Source organism: Ammodytes marinus (assembly GCF_949987685.1).
Source record: "Ammodytes marinus genome assembly, chromosome: 24".
In the NCBI taxonomy this organism is placed as follows: domain Eukaryota; kingdom Metazoa; phylum Chordata; class Actinopteri; order Uranoscopiformes; family Ammodytidae; genus Ammodytes; species Ammodytes marinus.
The window spans coordinates 10,166,583-10,183,016 of NC_137228.1; the positions used below are offsets into that span (position 1 = coordinate 10,166,583).

The 16,434-nt window shown below is 40.3% G+C and overlaps 1 protein-coding gene across 1 annotated transcript in view; it reads left to right on the forward strand.

The window, feature by feature from the left end:
• LOC307269880 (cilia- and flagella-associated protein 47-like) overlaps positions 1-16,434 on the forward strand; it is a gene marked incomplete at both ends in the record, with an annotated part of 50,134 nt that overhangs the window by 6,590 nt on the left and 27,110 nt on the right. The window contains 17 exon segments of the mRNA XM_080052962.1: positions 272-424; positions 500-740; positions 1,035-1,131; positions 1,383-1,599; positions 1,692-1,936; positions 2,105-2,235; positions 4,149-4,271; positions 5,333-5,464; positions 5,579-5,656; positions 6,433-6,606; positions 6,856-6,930; positions 11,835-12,012; positions 12,204-12,289; positions 12,529-12,739; positions 13,294-13,519; positions 14,710-14,827; positions 15,944-16,071. Coding sequence (XP_079909088.1) covers positions 272-424; positions 500-740; positions 1,035-1,131; positions 1,383-1,599; positions 1,692-1,936; positions 2,105-2,235; positions 4,149-4,271; positions 5,333-5,464; positions 5,579-5,656; positions 6,433-6,606; positions 6,856-6,930; positions 11,835-12,012; positions 12,204-12,289; positions 12,529-12,739; positions 13,294-13,519; positions 14,710-14,827; positions 15,944-16,071 — 2,613 coding nt within the window.

Consider the following 16,434-nt stretch of genomic DNA (forward strand, 5'->3'; position numbering starts at 1 on the left):
TTAGGAGCACACGCATATTATGAATGAATTCAAATGAGCCATTTTAATCTAGATTAATCTAGATTAATTTCAAAATTAATCTAGATTAATCTAGATTAAAAAAATTAATCTATGCCCACCTCTAGTTTAAATGTTGACTGGTTTCTCATTATACTTTTTAAATGTGCTAATTGCTAAAACAACAAATAGTCATTTTTTTGTTGTGTAAAATTATCCCACTTTTAAGATTCTTCTACAGTTGCTGATGGATTATTTTCTTTACCGTACTAAGGACCATCTTCACTGGTGTTCAGCGCTATAGCTATGTGGACACCAGCTACGCTTTCACTGAGGAAGAGGAGGACCAGAGACAGGGGCATCGCCAGATTTACACAACATTCATCAAACAGCTCCGACAAACACGCCTGCAGAAGATTAAGGAGGGGTAGGATTTCTTAAAAGTATTCAATGTGCTGACTTAAGGACCCATCTCAAGATTTTTCAGTTAACAGCAGGACAGTAATATTTTTATTTATTTTTTGGTTGTAAGACAGGAGAAAGAGGAGGACGATGTGGATATCGGGATTGTTCCTTCTCAAGGGCTTGTTCCCCCTAGACTCAGCATCAGCGACCTGGAGAGCTGGAAGATCTCGGAGAACAAGCCAAGCTACAGCTCTACTTCCCATGCAACTAAGCACTGCTGCCCCGAAAATATGACATCCATCACCGGGCAGGTCAATAGTCAGGTTAGATCAAAGGTTGTCTGAAAAAGGGGGCGCCCTTAGCTCAGTTGGTAGGGCGTCCCCCCCTTGGGCCTCGTCCAGCAGCGGACCCGGGTTCGATTCCAGCCCGTGGTCGTTCTCTGCATGTCACTCCCCTCTCTGCCCCATTTCAACTCTGTCTCTACACTATCAAAGCATAAAAATGCAAAAAAAAAAAAAAAAAGTGTTCTGAAAATAACATACATTTTGATGATTACAGATCAGTTAACTATTGCAAATAATTCAGGGTAAAGTTATTCTTTTTGAGCATTATATCTCTTGCTTTCTCTCCAGGTTTCTGAAGTAATGAATGTAGTTCCCTTTACCAGCCAGGAGGTGGCAGACTGCAACAAGACTCTGACAGCTCAGGAGCTTTATCAAGTTGACATAGGTTAGAGATTCAATTTACAGGAGTCACTGTTTCTCATAATAGCTTGAGTACAAACTGTGAGATAAAGCAAAACAAGTATGACAAGTCCTAATGTGTTTTTGTTTTTTTGTGTTATTCTTTCACCCGGCACATATATGAAAGGAAAGCACAAAACATTTTTAATATCATAGTCAGTGAGATTTTCCTAATTGTAAAACAATAGCTAAGTGCAAAGTTAAGGCCTGGTGAAAATCACACTCTTTCCTCACCAGGCCCACTGTTAGTGGACTTTGGCGAGGTGTGTCTGCAGTCAGTGTGCGTTGAGAAGCTGGAGCTGATCAATCGTCTGCCAGTGTTCGTCTGGTTGCAGCTGGAGGTGGACTGCCCTGAGCTGCAGGGTTCCTCCCCCCTCTCCCACGTCCTGCCCCCCTGCTCCCACAACACACTGCCCCTGACGTTTCAAAGCAACAAGCTGGGTTCCTTCTACAGGTTGGTGGGGTCAGCACCTCAAAACTGTTTTATTACATGAAAATTTAATTATTTCAGTCTAAGTGCAATACAAACACGCTTCCTTCCTCCAGAATAGTATCCTACTCTGTGAACCAGCAGCACCCCGGTCAGATCCTGGTACAGGCCCAGGTTGTCCCCTTTGCGCTGGAGTTATCCACCACCATGCTTGTGCTCCACCCCAACCCCACTCTTCTTGCCCAGTCAGGATACAGGAGTTCAGTTACTCTTCGAAATCAGCGTAACCACATAGCAGAGTTCACATGGAGACCTGTAGTCACGGAGAGTGGCATATTGTTCTCCATTCGACCAGCAACAGGTACTAAAAGTGCAGCTTTCTGGGTTAGCATTTGTGTATCCTCAATCAACTATGTCACTGTGTTTGTCTTCAAGAGGCTTTGTTGTTCATAAAATCTTTTTAATCAATAGATTTGCCTATTTGAAATAAAGCAGCTGATAAGACAAACCTACTCTCCCTACTCCCCAGGTATAGTGGAGCCATATAAGGAATTGGACTGTGAGGTGGTGTGGCATCCCTCTTTCACCTCCCCTTCAAAGGGAGACTTTGACCTCTGTGTCCATGAGGGCAACACACAGCGCCTGCATTGTATCGCTAAGGTCTGGTTCTACAATAGGAAAGATTACATTGTAGGATCTACTCATATTTACTACTTTTTGGTTTTTGTCACTTTGTGACATAACATTTAAATCATTCAAGTTTTGATCTGTCACCTCCTGTACACTTCAACCTGGCCTGTAATAAGTTTGGAGAAATATAGCTGTGGTCAACTTGACTTCGGGAGGCTAAAAATGTATTCTAAAAGAGAGCATTTTTTAAAATCTTTGTCTGCCTTTTTTCTAAATTTAGACACGCCAAGATATTTCACCTCAATATTTGGTCTCGCCATCAACAGCATTAAGATGACAGTTGACCTTGGAAAATTGAATTTTTTTAAAAAGTTGAACAAATGAATACATTAATGCAGTCAAAGTTTCTAATATATTAAAGATGAAAAGTAGATGCCGTAATGAAACTTACCACTGACAGAGAACTTTGAGCCTGTTTCTTCAAAACCCAACTTCATGGTACAGTAATCAATGTTAACAACAGATGTCCCTTATTTTTTGTGTGTTTCTTCTTCTATCCAGTCTATTCCATAATTTTGTTTTTATGGCTAATCGGAACCATCTTTACAGAGGTCAGTTGTTTGGAAAGGTAGAAAGGTTTTCACTTTTATAGAAAATGAGACAACTCAAATTTAAGTGCTCTGTCATTCTAAAATAAAGCGGTAGAGGGTTGGATCGATGATGTCGGTCCTTCTCATTTAACATCCTTGCCGTTTAGAAGCCAACACTGCAGAGAGCAGCAACTGCTTGCAGCCAGATTGTTAAAAAGCACCGATGTATATGCTCATTATATGCCCAACCTTCGTATTTTCACCAAAATGGAAACATGCCGATCCCCTCTCACAAACAAAGTTGAGTTGTCAGGCAGGCACCTGGGTTTGTTCGTGCACAATAGAGAACTGCACTGTCTAATCTAGTTTACTTCACTTTAGTATAAAATTCAGACTTCAACATCCACTGCAATAAGTTTGTAGCTTGTTCCATCACAGAGAAGAAATGCTGTGGTCAGCTTTGATTTATGGAGGTTAGTATCGACAGTGAGAAGTTTACACAGCAACATCCATTGACACATATTCAACTCATTCCTTCTGCATTTTTTAAAATCCAACACAACTATTTGGTGCATTTCTTGTATTTTTGGTTCCACATTATTATTTCATGCTATACAGTATTTTCTTATATGCATAAATAGGTGGCATGGGGCGCCCTTAGCTCAGTTGGTAGGGCGTCCCGCCCCCCGGGCCAGGCCCAGCAGCAGACCCGGGTTCGATTCCCGCTCGCGGTCGTTCTCTGCATGTCACTCCCCTCTGTGACATGCATTTCACGTCTGTCTCTCTGCTCTATCAATAAAACATAAAAATGCCCAAAAAATATCTTTAAAAAAATATAAAATAAATAGGTGGCATAAATGCAGTGTGACCTCTATAATTAAGGTTGACACAATATATCTAAACCATTGCTATGTTAAATGTGATGACATTATCAAATAGATAGAAGGGGCTTCTACTAGTGTTGTATCTTTCTTTTTTTATAATATTTTATTTTATGTTAACCAATGTTCAACAATTGTACAAGGCCAAATCCATCAGAGTGGCACATATTGATTTCTCCACTGTCAGTAGCAACAGAGGACAATTAAGAAACAAAAAGTGTTCTGTATTTAGTAGGGCTTCTGACTTTCATGCTTTTTTCAATGGATAAAACTTGTTCTGTTCTGTATCATCATCATCATCATTGCAAGTGTTGTCTTCACTGAGTCAGTGTTATGCTGTCAAAATATATTTTGTAAAATGTTGGAAATTGACAATGAGAATGAACAATGAAAGACAATGTATTAAATATCACAGAACATTAATATATATAAAGTCTTTTAAATGTGAAATTGAAATTTCTCCTCCTCTCAGGTCGGTTCCACCAGTGTCCAGCTGGCAGACAAACAGGTCCTATTTGGATCAGTGCCCCTCAACATGTCTTCTATTAGATCTGCAGTCTTGCACAACACTGGAAAGAATCATGCCTACTACCAGGTGTGTGTCGTCGTCGTCCCCTCTATGGAAGTAAATGAGTGTCATCGGATTTTGAAAATAAAAAGCCATTGAATTTTAAGCACTGAATATTTATGCATTGAAATAACGTATCTGAATTTTTTGCAGCATTGGAACAATGTATCTAAATTTTTGCCCGCATTGACATAATGTATCTGAATGTTTTGCCTCTGAATTTAACTCATTACATTTTAAACAACACATTTTCACCTTTATTTTACAATGTTCTCAAATTCAAAATCTAATTTTCAACGTTAAAAAATTCAACATGCCAAATTCAACTGCAAAATCCCATGTATGAAATTCAGAGTAAAACTTTGGGGACCCAAGGAAGAGCAATCGATCATAGATAGTAGATCGCGTTCAACAAAGAGAGCAAGTGGGAGACAAACATGTTTCTATATATATGCTAGCCATTATATTCTTCCCTATATAGAAACATGTTTGTACTCACCCAAGCACCATCGTTACTTGTGTTGCCGTTTGACATGGCTAAAACCTGATTTGCCAGGGGTATCCAAGGCAACAAGCTAATATTCCCACTGGCTCTCTTTGTTTGAACGCGATCTAGCATCTATGATCGATTGCTCTTCCTTGGGTCCCCAAAGTTTTACTCTGAATTTCATACATGGGATTTTGCAGTTGAATTTGGCACGTTGAATTTTTTAACGTTGAATATTTAATTTTGAATTTGAGAACATTGTCAAATAAAGGTGAAAATTAGTTATGTAAAATGTAATGAGTTAAATTCAGAGGCAAAAAATTCAGATACATTATTTCAATGCGGCAAAAAATTCAGATACGTTATTTCAATGCTATTTCAAAAATTCAGATACGTTATTTCAATGCATAAATATTCAGTGCTTAAAATTCAATGGCTTTTTATTTTCAAAATCCGATGACACTCATTTACTTCCATACCCCTCTCCACCTCCCCACACACACAAACCAACCCCACTCTGCTTCAGTCAAATACTTGGTTGGTCAGATACTTGGTTTTGTAATATAACCATTTTCTCTCTGCTCTTTTTTGTCAATGGCAGGTGCTAGATGCTTGCCCTCTGCCAGGCATGGTGGTGAGTCCACCTGAGGGCGTGGTGCCAAGCGGGGGCCACGCTGCTCTCAAGATCCACATTAACCCTGACTCTGTCATCAAGTTTGACACTAGAGTCGAGGTGAGAGAGAGATAAAGAAAAAATGAGAGGGCTCTTTATGTCTTTGTGGTTGTATGTGTGTGTGTGTGAGAAATGGAGGAACTGATTCACATTAAGCATGTGTGCGTATTTCAGATAGCCCTAAAAAGCATGAAGTCCATTGAACTCCGAGTGGGTGGATCTGTGGAGCGTCCAAATGTAGACATCAACGTGGTAAGTTTCTGTTTGTATGTGTGTTGACGTAACGCTTAACACTTTTCTGTATCAATTACGGAGTGATGAACGACTGCAATAAACATGACAGGAGAAGAAGAGATTATGTTTCTCAGTTTCTGAGAATAGAAGCATTAATGAACTCCTTTGATATAAAGGCTTTTTGCTGGCAACTCACAGTAACACACCTGTCAAAACCCGACAAATTAACTTGGAAACAAACTTTATCCAACCTCTGTTCTCAAATTGACATATACAAATTATTTCTAACAAAAGTGATAGGAATTTAATTTAATTATTATATTTATACTATTAAAAGCAAACAATACTATACCCACAGGGTTTGCTTTTATGTGACTGCAGTTTACAAAAGCTAAAATTAAATCAGCAGCTGTTTATACAGCTGTGGTGGTCTCTTCAACAACATTTGTAAAACTAAAAGATTGTGGAAAGAGGACGCCCACTATGTCTAATCTGTGTGGGGGTTTCATCTTAATTTTCTTCTCTGCAGTCAAACCAACATTCATTTGAAATACTGATGGATAAAGAAGCCATCCATCATCCAACAGCACAGTACTTTGTAGACAAGGCAATGACATCTGATAGTAGCTATATATACTATTGCTTGACACCAAAAATAATTAACGTCTGGACACTCAAACGTGTAGATATATGTGACAATAGAAGCAAAAACATATGATTTCATATGTGGTCATCCATTCTGGAAAATGTTTCTATTTCATCTGCTTGAGGTAATATCTCGCTCCTTTTGTCAGTCTCATTTCCAGTTTTATGGGGTTCTTGCTGGTTCTCAGCGAGCAATACCATTTGCTCTCACAAACAACTCGTCAACCACAGCCCGGGTCACCTTCGACCTGTCAGAATACACAGACTTCTCTCTACAGCTCCCTAAGCCCTCGGCAAGTACGTATTCAGACACACAATACAGCGTATCACATAGTTGATAAATGATGCTGGGTGGGTAACATGTGCTCAGGAGAAAAGAGGTTTTGGCCCTGCAACACAGTACGTAGTATTATTGCATTACTGTCTGTGAGAGCTTTGACTAGAAAAGAAGACGTGTAGAACATTTTTTTGTGCTATTTAAATACATAGCTTATTTTCTTGTTTCCTGATTTTTGGTTTGCGTGTGCTTTTATTTTTGTGATTGTTTGCATACATTTTAACGAGCAGAGAAGGAGTCAGGTGTGAGTGTCGTGAAGGTCCAGGGCAAGCAGACAGTGGACTGTTCTCTTGTCTTCTCCGCTAACCAGGTGAGATTTTGACCAAACGGTAGTAACAGTATGTTGAGTCTTGTCTTCTGAACAGCAAGTCATTGCTCAGAACTGTTAATAGGCTCACGCTTTAGAAACAATACATTTGTGGGTCACGATTTTACACACAAAACCCCTGACATATAGCATATTTACTTTGGAGAAGTTAAGACTTAAAACACCACAGCCACATCGCAATATTAATCACTTTAGTTACAGCACCTCCTATTGGCTGTTCCAAAAAATTCTCTCATTGGCTCATGTGCTCATGTCATGTGACCAGAAAGTGTTCATTCAGCCTCGGCAGCATGGCTCAGCATCCACATGGTGGTGGCCATTGAGACTTACTTGGTGCAATCGACATCCATCTGCTCCTGTGTTAAGTATGTGCCTGCATTATCAGTAGCAGTGTCACCAAGTCTCACGCTTTGGCCGTGAGACACACGCATATCAACCAGTTCACACGCTCACACGCCACACCTCCAATTTCTCACGCAGAGAAATGAATCCCCGTAATATATATATTTTTTTGGTACTTTTACTTTGAAAGTCTTATTTTGAAAAGCTAAACGGACTGAGTTCCGTGACATCCTCTTTCTGCCATGCTTTCTGCATGCGCGGTGTCTTTATAGGTCCATGGCCGTGTGCAGCCCGTAGCCGCAGCAGCCACTTGGCAAACCACCACGGCCACGCCCCCCTGCGTTACACTACAAAACTAATAAAAACCCTCCGCCTCCCAGTCCCGCCCTTTGTTCAAATTATATGGAAAATTAATGACAACAAGGACGCCGGTATTAAATGAACAAAGAGGTAAGAACACCTTAATTCAAATCAGTCACTTCACTTGATATATTCAAGCTTGTTTTGCATTATGTTATTGGGCTGGTTGACACACCAACACATTTTTGTTCTAAAATGTTGTCAACATTAATTGAATGAATGTATTGAGTAACTAAGCTTAGAGGTTACTGTGGGAAAAATATGTTCTGAGAAGACATAAAGTGTCATAGATTTAATATAATAATGGTGAATTGAAATTGGATAATTGGATAATAATTATAATAATAATAATAATAATAATAAATTTTATTTATATAGCGCTCTTCTCTCACTCAGAGCGCTTTACAAAAACTATAAACAAACAAAAATAACATGTAGAGTTGGGTTGGTGGGTGAACTAGGGGTAGGCAGAGGAGAAGAGATGGGTCTTGAGTTTGGACTGGAAGATGGTGAGGGACTCCGAGTCACGGATATATTGGGGGAGGCTGTTCCAGAGCCTGGGAGCTGCCCTGGAGAAAGCTCTGTCACCAAAGCTGCAGAGTTTAGATGTGTGGGTGGAGTGGAGACTGGCTGAGGAGGATCTGAGGGCCCGAGGGGGTTGATAGGGGGAGAGAAGGTCAGTGAGATATGGGGGGGCCAGATGGTGGAGGGCTTTGTAGGTGAGGACCAGGAGTTTGTAATTGATTCGGAATGAAATGGGGAGCCAGTGGAGCTTTTTGAGGACTGGGGTGATGTGGTTCCACGAGTTGGTGTGAGTGAGGAGACGGGCAGCTGCATTCTGGACACGTTGGAGTCTGTTGATGGAGGTGGTGCTGATGCCGGCGAGGAGTGAATTACAATAGTCAAGGCGGGAGGAGATGAAGGCATGGATGAGTCTTTCAGCAGCAAGGGGTGTGAGGGAGGATCTAATCTTTGCAATATTACGGAGGTGGTAGAAGGAGGTTTTGACAGTGTGACAGATGTGGGGTTCAAGGGAGAGTGTGGGATCAAAAATAACCCATACAATGTTGAATAGGCCTACATATAGAATAATTACCTTTATTACAGTTTAACCAAATGTTTTAACAATAGGCTACAGGAGATATTTGAAAGCACTACCAGGGTTCCCGCGGATCCTTAAAAAGTCTTAAAAAGTCTTAAATTCATAAATCTAAAAATAAGGCCTTAATTAGCATTAAAAAGTCTTAAATCCATCTTTCAAAGGTCTTAAAAATGTTAACACATGGTAAGTAGGATTTTATGATTGGTCTCAAATCTAAAAATAAAAGGTAATTTTTTTTTTATATATAAATTGCCGAATAGTTTCACGAGAGCGGAACCAACAAAACATTTGTTTGCGGCCGTGACTCAGAGCAGACGCACGTCATTCAGGTAGCAGTAGCAGCATGAGTAGCAGTCGGCGCGCATCATGGGAAAGTGTAAATTCAACGAAATTTGGCTATCCAACAAAGGATTTTTCTGCCTGGCTGAAACCGGTACCTGGCAATTTACACGAGGCACGGTGTACATGCACAGCGCGAAACACAAAGCCTCAAAATCAAGCTGTCAACAAACGCCAGGTATTTCCCAGTTCTGTTCTACTCTCGTTTCTACCGCCTCCACCCCTCCATGCTCCACCTCCGATATCAACAACCGGGACAGCAGCACCAAATCTCCAGACAATGTTCGGTTGCACGCCTACTAGGGATGAGCCCGAATCCGAACAAGTGTAGGCTAATCGGAAAAGCACGGATAATGAGATCGATCCGAATAGTTTTACTTCCCGAATAGTCTCGTTATATTCGGGGAACAAATATTTATTTATTAAGCGCTAAATTGACGCAGCGCGTGCTGCCTTAACTATAGTTGCACCAATCAGCTGTTCATCTCCGCTGCCGTGGCGGAGAGGAGAAAGACCGGCTGCATGGCTCCGTTACCCGCCGTCTCTTCGCTGGAATTTTCTGCAGCCCGTGTCACCGTCAGCCCTTCCTGCCTTTCATTTATTTCAAACCTCTGAACGTGGACCATGTCTCTCTAGTAGCAGGCAGCGGGCTGTATAATGCCATTAAATAGACAAAATCGATCTTTAAATATTCGATATGTGACGCTTCGCCTGTTTAGTTCATGTCTGTTTAGAACTAAGAGATATGCTGAAAAAAGTATCATCTTTGTGCGTTGATCACTTGTAGAGCACTAAACACTGTTTCCTTATCCAAAGTAATTATTCATTGAACCAAGTTGGAAAAAAGGGAGAGATAGAGCAACAGAGAGAGTAGAGGGAAATAAAATGGGCAAAATAGATCGATTAGATCTCGGATCGATATATCATAAAACTTTGTCGAGTTAAAAATAAAAAGGGAGAAAGAGATGAAAAAATAAAATAAAACGGACAAAGTTAATTACTGTGATGTATAGTGCTCAGACAGTTCATATAACTTATGAGAGAGAGAGAAACAGATGAAAGTACAGTATGGATAGAACTGTATCTCATAATTAATTATATGCCAATATTAAATCAATTTGATGCACTGAAGGGACAATAATTGCAAAAAAAAAAAAAAATCAGACATAAGCCTCGGCCATTTCCGGCTTCATATCCGAATACAGATACATATACAGATTATTTTGTTGGTTGAACAGATACAGATAATGACGTCTACGCTGAAAGCAGAGTTACTGTGATGTCTGAACACCGAGACAATACCTTTTTCCTTTTCTGTTGATTGCGTCGTTGGTCTTAAATTTAATTTCAAGTGGCATTAAAAAGGTCTTAAAAAGTCTTAAATTGAACTTGCATTAAGCTGTAGGAACCATGACTACACATGCATTGTAGGCTATTTTAATTAAATTTGTGTCAGCGAAACCGTGAATGTTCTCTTTTACTTTACATAAAAAAGAATGCAGAAAAGGCACACATTGCTTCATAAAAATTCACCAGAATGCAGGAAATTAAGTGTTTAATGCTAAAAAAAATTCTGGGGGGGACCCCCAGACCCCCACTTACAATATGTCCACACCCAATGTTTAATTAAAACCTGTCCTACGACTTTGCAATTCATGAATTCGTTTATTTTAATAAGATTTTTGATGTTTTATCACATTTTCCAATTGTCTTTTATTTCTGATTTACTATGAACAATATGTAAACTTGCAGGACACTAGCAAAAATGATTGGGTGGGAAAGAGGACACGGTTTTGGGTCCCTCGGCCAAAAAATCTCACTCCAAACTTTTGGTGAAACTTGGCAGCCCTGATCAGTAGTATATTTCGTTTTACATGCTTACTTGTATTCCTACACAGTTATTATATAAATAATATTGCTTGTAAGTTACTAGAAGTAAGTTAGTGTGCTTCATGTTATTTGACAGTTGCTAGTATAAACGAAGCTAAGTTAAGCTATTTTATTAGCTTCACTTATATTCAATAATCAGGTGAGTAAGCCCAGTTCAGACCAAAGATTTGCCTCGCAATGACGTGCGACTAGACGGGGTAAGACGTTCTAAAGCTGGACCTGGCGATTTGACATATTGAATCTTCTGCGACTCCATGCAACCAACGCGCTGCAACGATGTTGCCAGGCTAATCTTTGGTCTGAACCTAAAAGTCTCCATCTTCTTTGTTATTAAATATACAAATGATATTAATTTGTGTATTAATTTGTTTTTGTTTTAATTAAAAAGCCAGGCATCGGTTAGCTAGCATATTGTCAAGTTTCAGACAGCTTGAGTAGTAGTATCATCTGGATTTATTTTCACTTTCACTGTTTCTTAACTAAGATTGGTAAAGTTTATACCCTTTTCATGGAGTCTGGTGGAAGACGCTTATTTACCTGACTTTTAATGTATATCACTGTACAAGCGGCAAGTATGACCTTCATTTCTAGCAGCTGTTAATTAAGCAGTAGTCGACAGAGATGTTGATTCACGTTTGTAATTGTAATTGGCTGGCATGTGAGATTTTGTAAAACCATGCCCGACCTGCTCAAAAGCATTGGCAGGTATAGCAACTGTAAGTAAAGCTTAATAAAAACATAAATTACCAATCGTGTTCCCTCTCACATTAAAGCTTTTAACTGCTTTGATGTAGTGATACTTCTACATTTCATTCAAGTAGAGAAGGACAGTCACAGAAATGTCTTCTTACAGGCTGCAGGATATGATTTTGACTTGCCACTGATGGTGAATGGCGTGAGATGGCGTACTGCTCCTCTGTCTGCTCTCCCCACTCCACCGTCCTCATCTGCCTCCTCCTCGTTGACAGCCAGCAGCAGGAAGCATGTCGTCACCATCGCAACACAACGGTCACCGCGCATACAGGCCACAGGTGGGTTCATTAATGTCGAGTTAGGGTTGTCCAGGTTTGTGCATTACTGAGTAATATCTTGATAAAATACTTTTCACTGTAAGTTTAATGGTGAAATATTGTCTAAATTGTAATTATAAAAAGAACACATTTTCCTAAAGCTAAATGTAATGCTTGTATTTAAAAGTCTGTTTTTAAATATATCTGTTTAGTGCTGTGCGCCCCACTGGAAATGTCACCGTCTAGCCTGCATTTTCACGTTGAGCCCTCGGAACCACCGTCTGATGCTTACACTAAGGTACCAACAAGGGAATGTCAGCAGCTTATTGTTTTCTTGCCTCATCCTAACTCATCGTTATTCCCTCTATTCTTCACTTTTTCAAACTTTCCCTCGACTTTCTAACTGGATATCTTCCTTTTATTTTATTTTTTTGTTGTCAAAATGTTCACTTCCTCCTGTCATCTTGCGATCTTAACCTGTCCCACTTATTATCGGACACTTGTCTTCTGTGTTTGCGCTGTGTGTTCCCCCTGCAGGCAGTCGAGCTGAAAGCAGTGTGTGAGGAGAGTGTGTTTTGGCGTAGTGGTGTCAAGAGTATAAACTGGTGGTTTGACTGCAGTGCAATGGAAGTGCCAACAAAGGATAGGGAGGGGGAGCTGTGTACGGTGTTTCCATCAGCAGGCTGTCTGGGGCCCGGCCAGTCCATCTGCTTGGTGGTCAGCATCAGCCCTAAGGCTATCAGAACAGGTGGGAAAGTGATTTGTAACACACAATCACACACCCACTCATGCACACACACATTTAATTGCTTAATATAGTGTAACATCCCTCTTCAGAATGGTCAAACATAATATAATGTAAAACATAAACTAAATCTTAATTCAACACTTGGGCAGCTTACATAATTTAATCATGGGCCCTTTATAATGTGTAGCGATGGACATTAAACCAGGGAGATTTGCCCTGGAGACCAGCCCCTTTAAGTGTTTTGTCTTACACCTTTAGAAATAACGCTTTTTTTCAGTCTAACCCCAGAGTATAGCCATTAAAAGTTTATCTGTGTCCTGAAACAGCCTTAAATGTTATCCTGTGGATATGGGCTGAGACAATCATATCCAATCACATTTTCTACTTTTATCCCCTGTAAAGACGGGGCTCTTCCCGGTCAGTTTGGAAAGGGTTGTAGGTTGATATTGCTTTTTTTTTGGCTACGTGCAGTTTTTCCAAAATTTAAAAGATAAGCTTAATATACAGCCAATTGAACCATATTATGATTAGATTTTTTAATTTCTTTCTCTTAGAGTCTGGAAAAGTAGCTAAGCTGTCCCTCCTGCTTTACCTGCGAGGGGAGGGAGTGGAGGGGATAGATGGAGAGGAGGGACCTCGACCCTACCGAGAGCTGTCCATCACTATTACTCTGCAGCTTCCTCGTATCACCATCCACCCACCACACATCCTCCTGACTCCAGTCCCCCTGGAAAGCAGTGCATCGGCCACACTCACCCTGCTAGCCCTAGGATATTCTAGGTTGGTTTTCACACACACACACACGCACAGTGATTTCTGATCACCTGAGGCCAAAAACTGCTTAGTCACTGTTACATTTTATGAACTCTTCACTTTTGACAATTTGGATCACGACACGCTGGCAACTGCTTTTATGCTCACAGTTGTAGTTGTCAGCCTTCTGCCTAAGCAGAACTGTAATGATGATGGACTTTTATTGTGTTAACATTTTTCAAGCTTGTGGCAACATACCAGCTGTGTTTATTCAATTGAGCTACAGTAAATGAGTGGCAGGGAAACAGTATGTTAGTCATTGCAGTGGGATTTCTATCAATCAAGCCAGGACTCATTAACTGGCAGGTATGTTTACATTCTAAGCCAACCAGTGTATCCACATTCCTCAGTGGTTTACATTGTTATTCCAATTTCAATATGGCTGCACAATTACAGTTCTGGCAGCATTTTCTGACCCACGTGGCTGTTGCTGAATGGAGAAACATAATGCATCCCCTCACGAAAACAAAGCTAGGGTACTGTTTACATAAAGGAATAAAGCATTGACTACATTATAATATTGCATGGGAGAATGAAAAGATTGAAATGCAAATCTGAGCATAGATTCAATGAGACATTAGCCTGGCACCGCCCGCCTACCTACTTCTGCTCAATTTTAATTTCCCTTCAGTAGTCAGTCTGGGTCCGCTGTATATTCGCAGATTTTCTCCTGTATATATTTTAACGGTCCAATCAGCGAACAGAGGGAGTGGCTGAGAAGAATGACGTGCACCAGTTTCAGTTCCTTTCGGTTGTAGTCAGAAGCCGGCGCATGACATACGTCACGACCAAATGTTATGCGATTGGTTGGCAGATCCAGAGTGGCACTGGGCAGATCCAATAGTTTTAAACTTCAACAGACACCCGCCTTAAAGTGAGTTAACGTTTCTTGACCTTAAAGACAAAAAATCCCACTGCGGGGCCCAATTAGAAGATGTTAAGAAGCTCCTGATAATATCAAATTATTTTCTTTAGCACATGCAATTTTCTTAATGTCTTGGAAATTCTAAATCCCAAATTTCATTATTTTTTTAAAGCACATTAAAGATTTCTCACTCAAGTTTTTTTTTTTTTTTTTTTTTTAACTCAAGTTTTGACAAACTGTATTTGATTCTATCACGTTAATATCACTTTCCTCTGTCTGTCCACGTTTGCAGTGGAACCAGTGTAACAGCTGAAGTGGATGAGGTGGAACTGGAGAATGGGACAAAGATACAGCCTGTTTCTGTAGTTTTTCCAGATGGTAACAACATTCCTGCCCAAAACCAGGATCAGGTAAGGTCCTGTATTTGGCCAACTTATCCTATTCATGTTTCCAAGTCATGTAGACCATTTGACCAAGAATGGATGTTGTTGTTGTTACGTGCAGTTTTGTGTCCTATGTTCCAAATGCGGTCTATTGGAATTAACACTGCATTTGTTTTAAAGGTCACATATTATGCTAAATGCACTTTTTAAATGTGTTCTAACATATCCATGGGTCCACGGTGTGCCTAGAGACTGCCAAAATATTTTTAAAAATAACAATCTCTCCTTTTCTCACTCTCCCCCTTTCTGAAACCCCCACCCCTCCCCCCCAATATACTTCAGTCAGAATTCTCCTCGTTTCTGACCTCAAAAACTAGAAAGCCAGAAGCTTCCACTGTGCAGCCCACACCCCTATTTCTTATTGGTCCACGGCCCTGACAGACAGAGGGCGAGGCGTATCTGGCTTCGCTTCTGGACAGGGGGCGGGGGCAGCTCAAAGATTGTATATTTACAAGGGGAGCTGTAGCTCTTTTAAAAAAATAGGCCATTGTGAGATTAGCTGAACATCAGCATAGTACAATAAATTATCTGAAAGTTTTTTCAGCAAACAATTAAAGAAAAACGTATTAGGGACCACTAAGACCATATAATATGGTGTATAATAGAACCGAAAAGTGTATAATATGGGAGCTTTAATGGGGATATAGGTTATCATTGGTTTGAGTTTCACTTACAAAGTTGCTCTCTGTTCTTTCCATATCTGGCAACGTTTGTGCATTACTCACTCGCATTACACGTTTGTGATTTTCTTTTCTGTGGACAGTATTAATGTAGGTACACATTAAGCCCATATATATCAATTATGCATCTACCAGGACTGTTACTTTTCTGCCACAGACCCTCAATATTTCATTCGTTCACAGTATATTTGCACCCTGTCCAGATACCATCATGTCTATCTATATATTCCAGTCACAACATGAGGCTGATGTATCAGTCAGATTTTGAATCATCTTGAGCAAAAGTCAATTTTGTGCATCCAGATCTATCACTGAATGTATCTGCTGATGAAATGACAAAAACTGGATTAATATAACAAGTGTAACTGATTTCCCTGGCTGGCACTTCTATATGTTACCGTAGAGGCATCCAGAAGCCGTCCAGAATCAGGAGGCCAGTGTGTCCCGCCTCATCTGCAGTGTGTTCTTCCGCTCTGCCGTCCCTTTGTCCCTGTGCACAACCATAACCTTTACTGACCACCTCCACAACAGGTAACAGGCTGTTTACAACCACTCATCTCTTTTTATTATCTCTTTGCCTTGGAGTCCTTCCGTCCGCCTGCTCACAAACCATCCTCCAAAAAGCTCAAATCCCATTCTAATTTTTCCATTCTACTGTTAATAATAATTGTTTGGATTTATATAGCGCTTTTTTCCTAGGAACTCAAAGCACTTTACAGGGTTCCAGGTTCCATTCATTCACACACAGTCATACCGGTGGTGGTAAACTACAATATTAGTCACAAGCGTGGCTGCCATTCCGTGCCAAGGCCCCTCCGACCACCATCTCAAACATACAGCATTAATACACTTTCATACGAGGCAAGGTGGGTGAAGTGTCTTGCTCAAGGACAC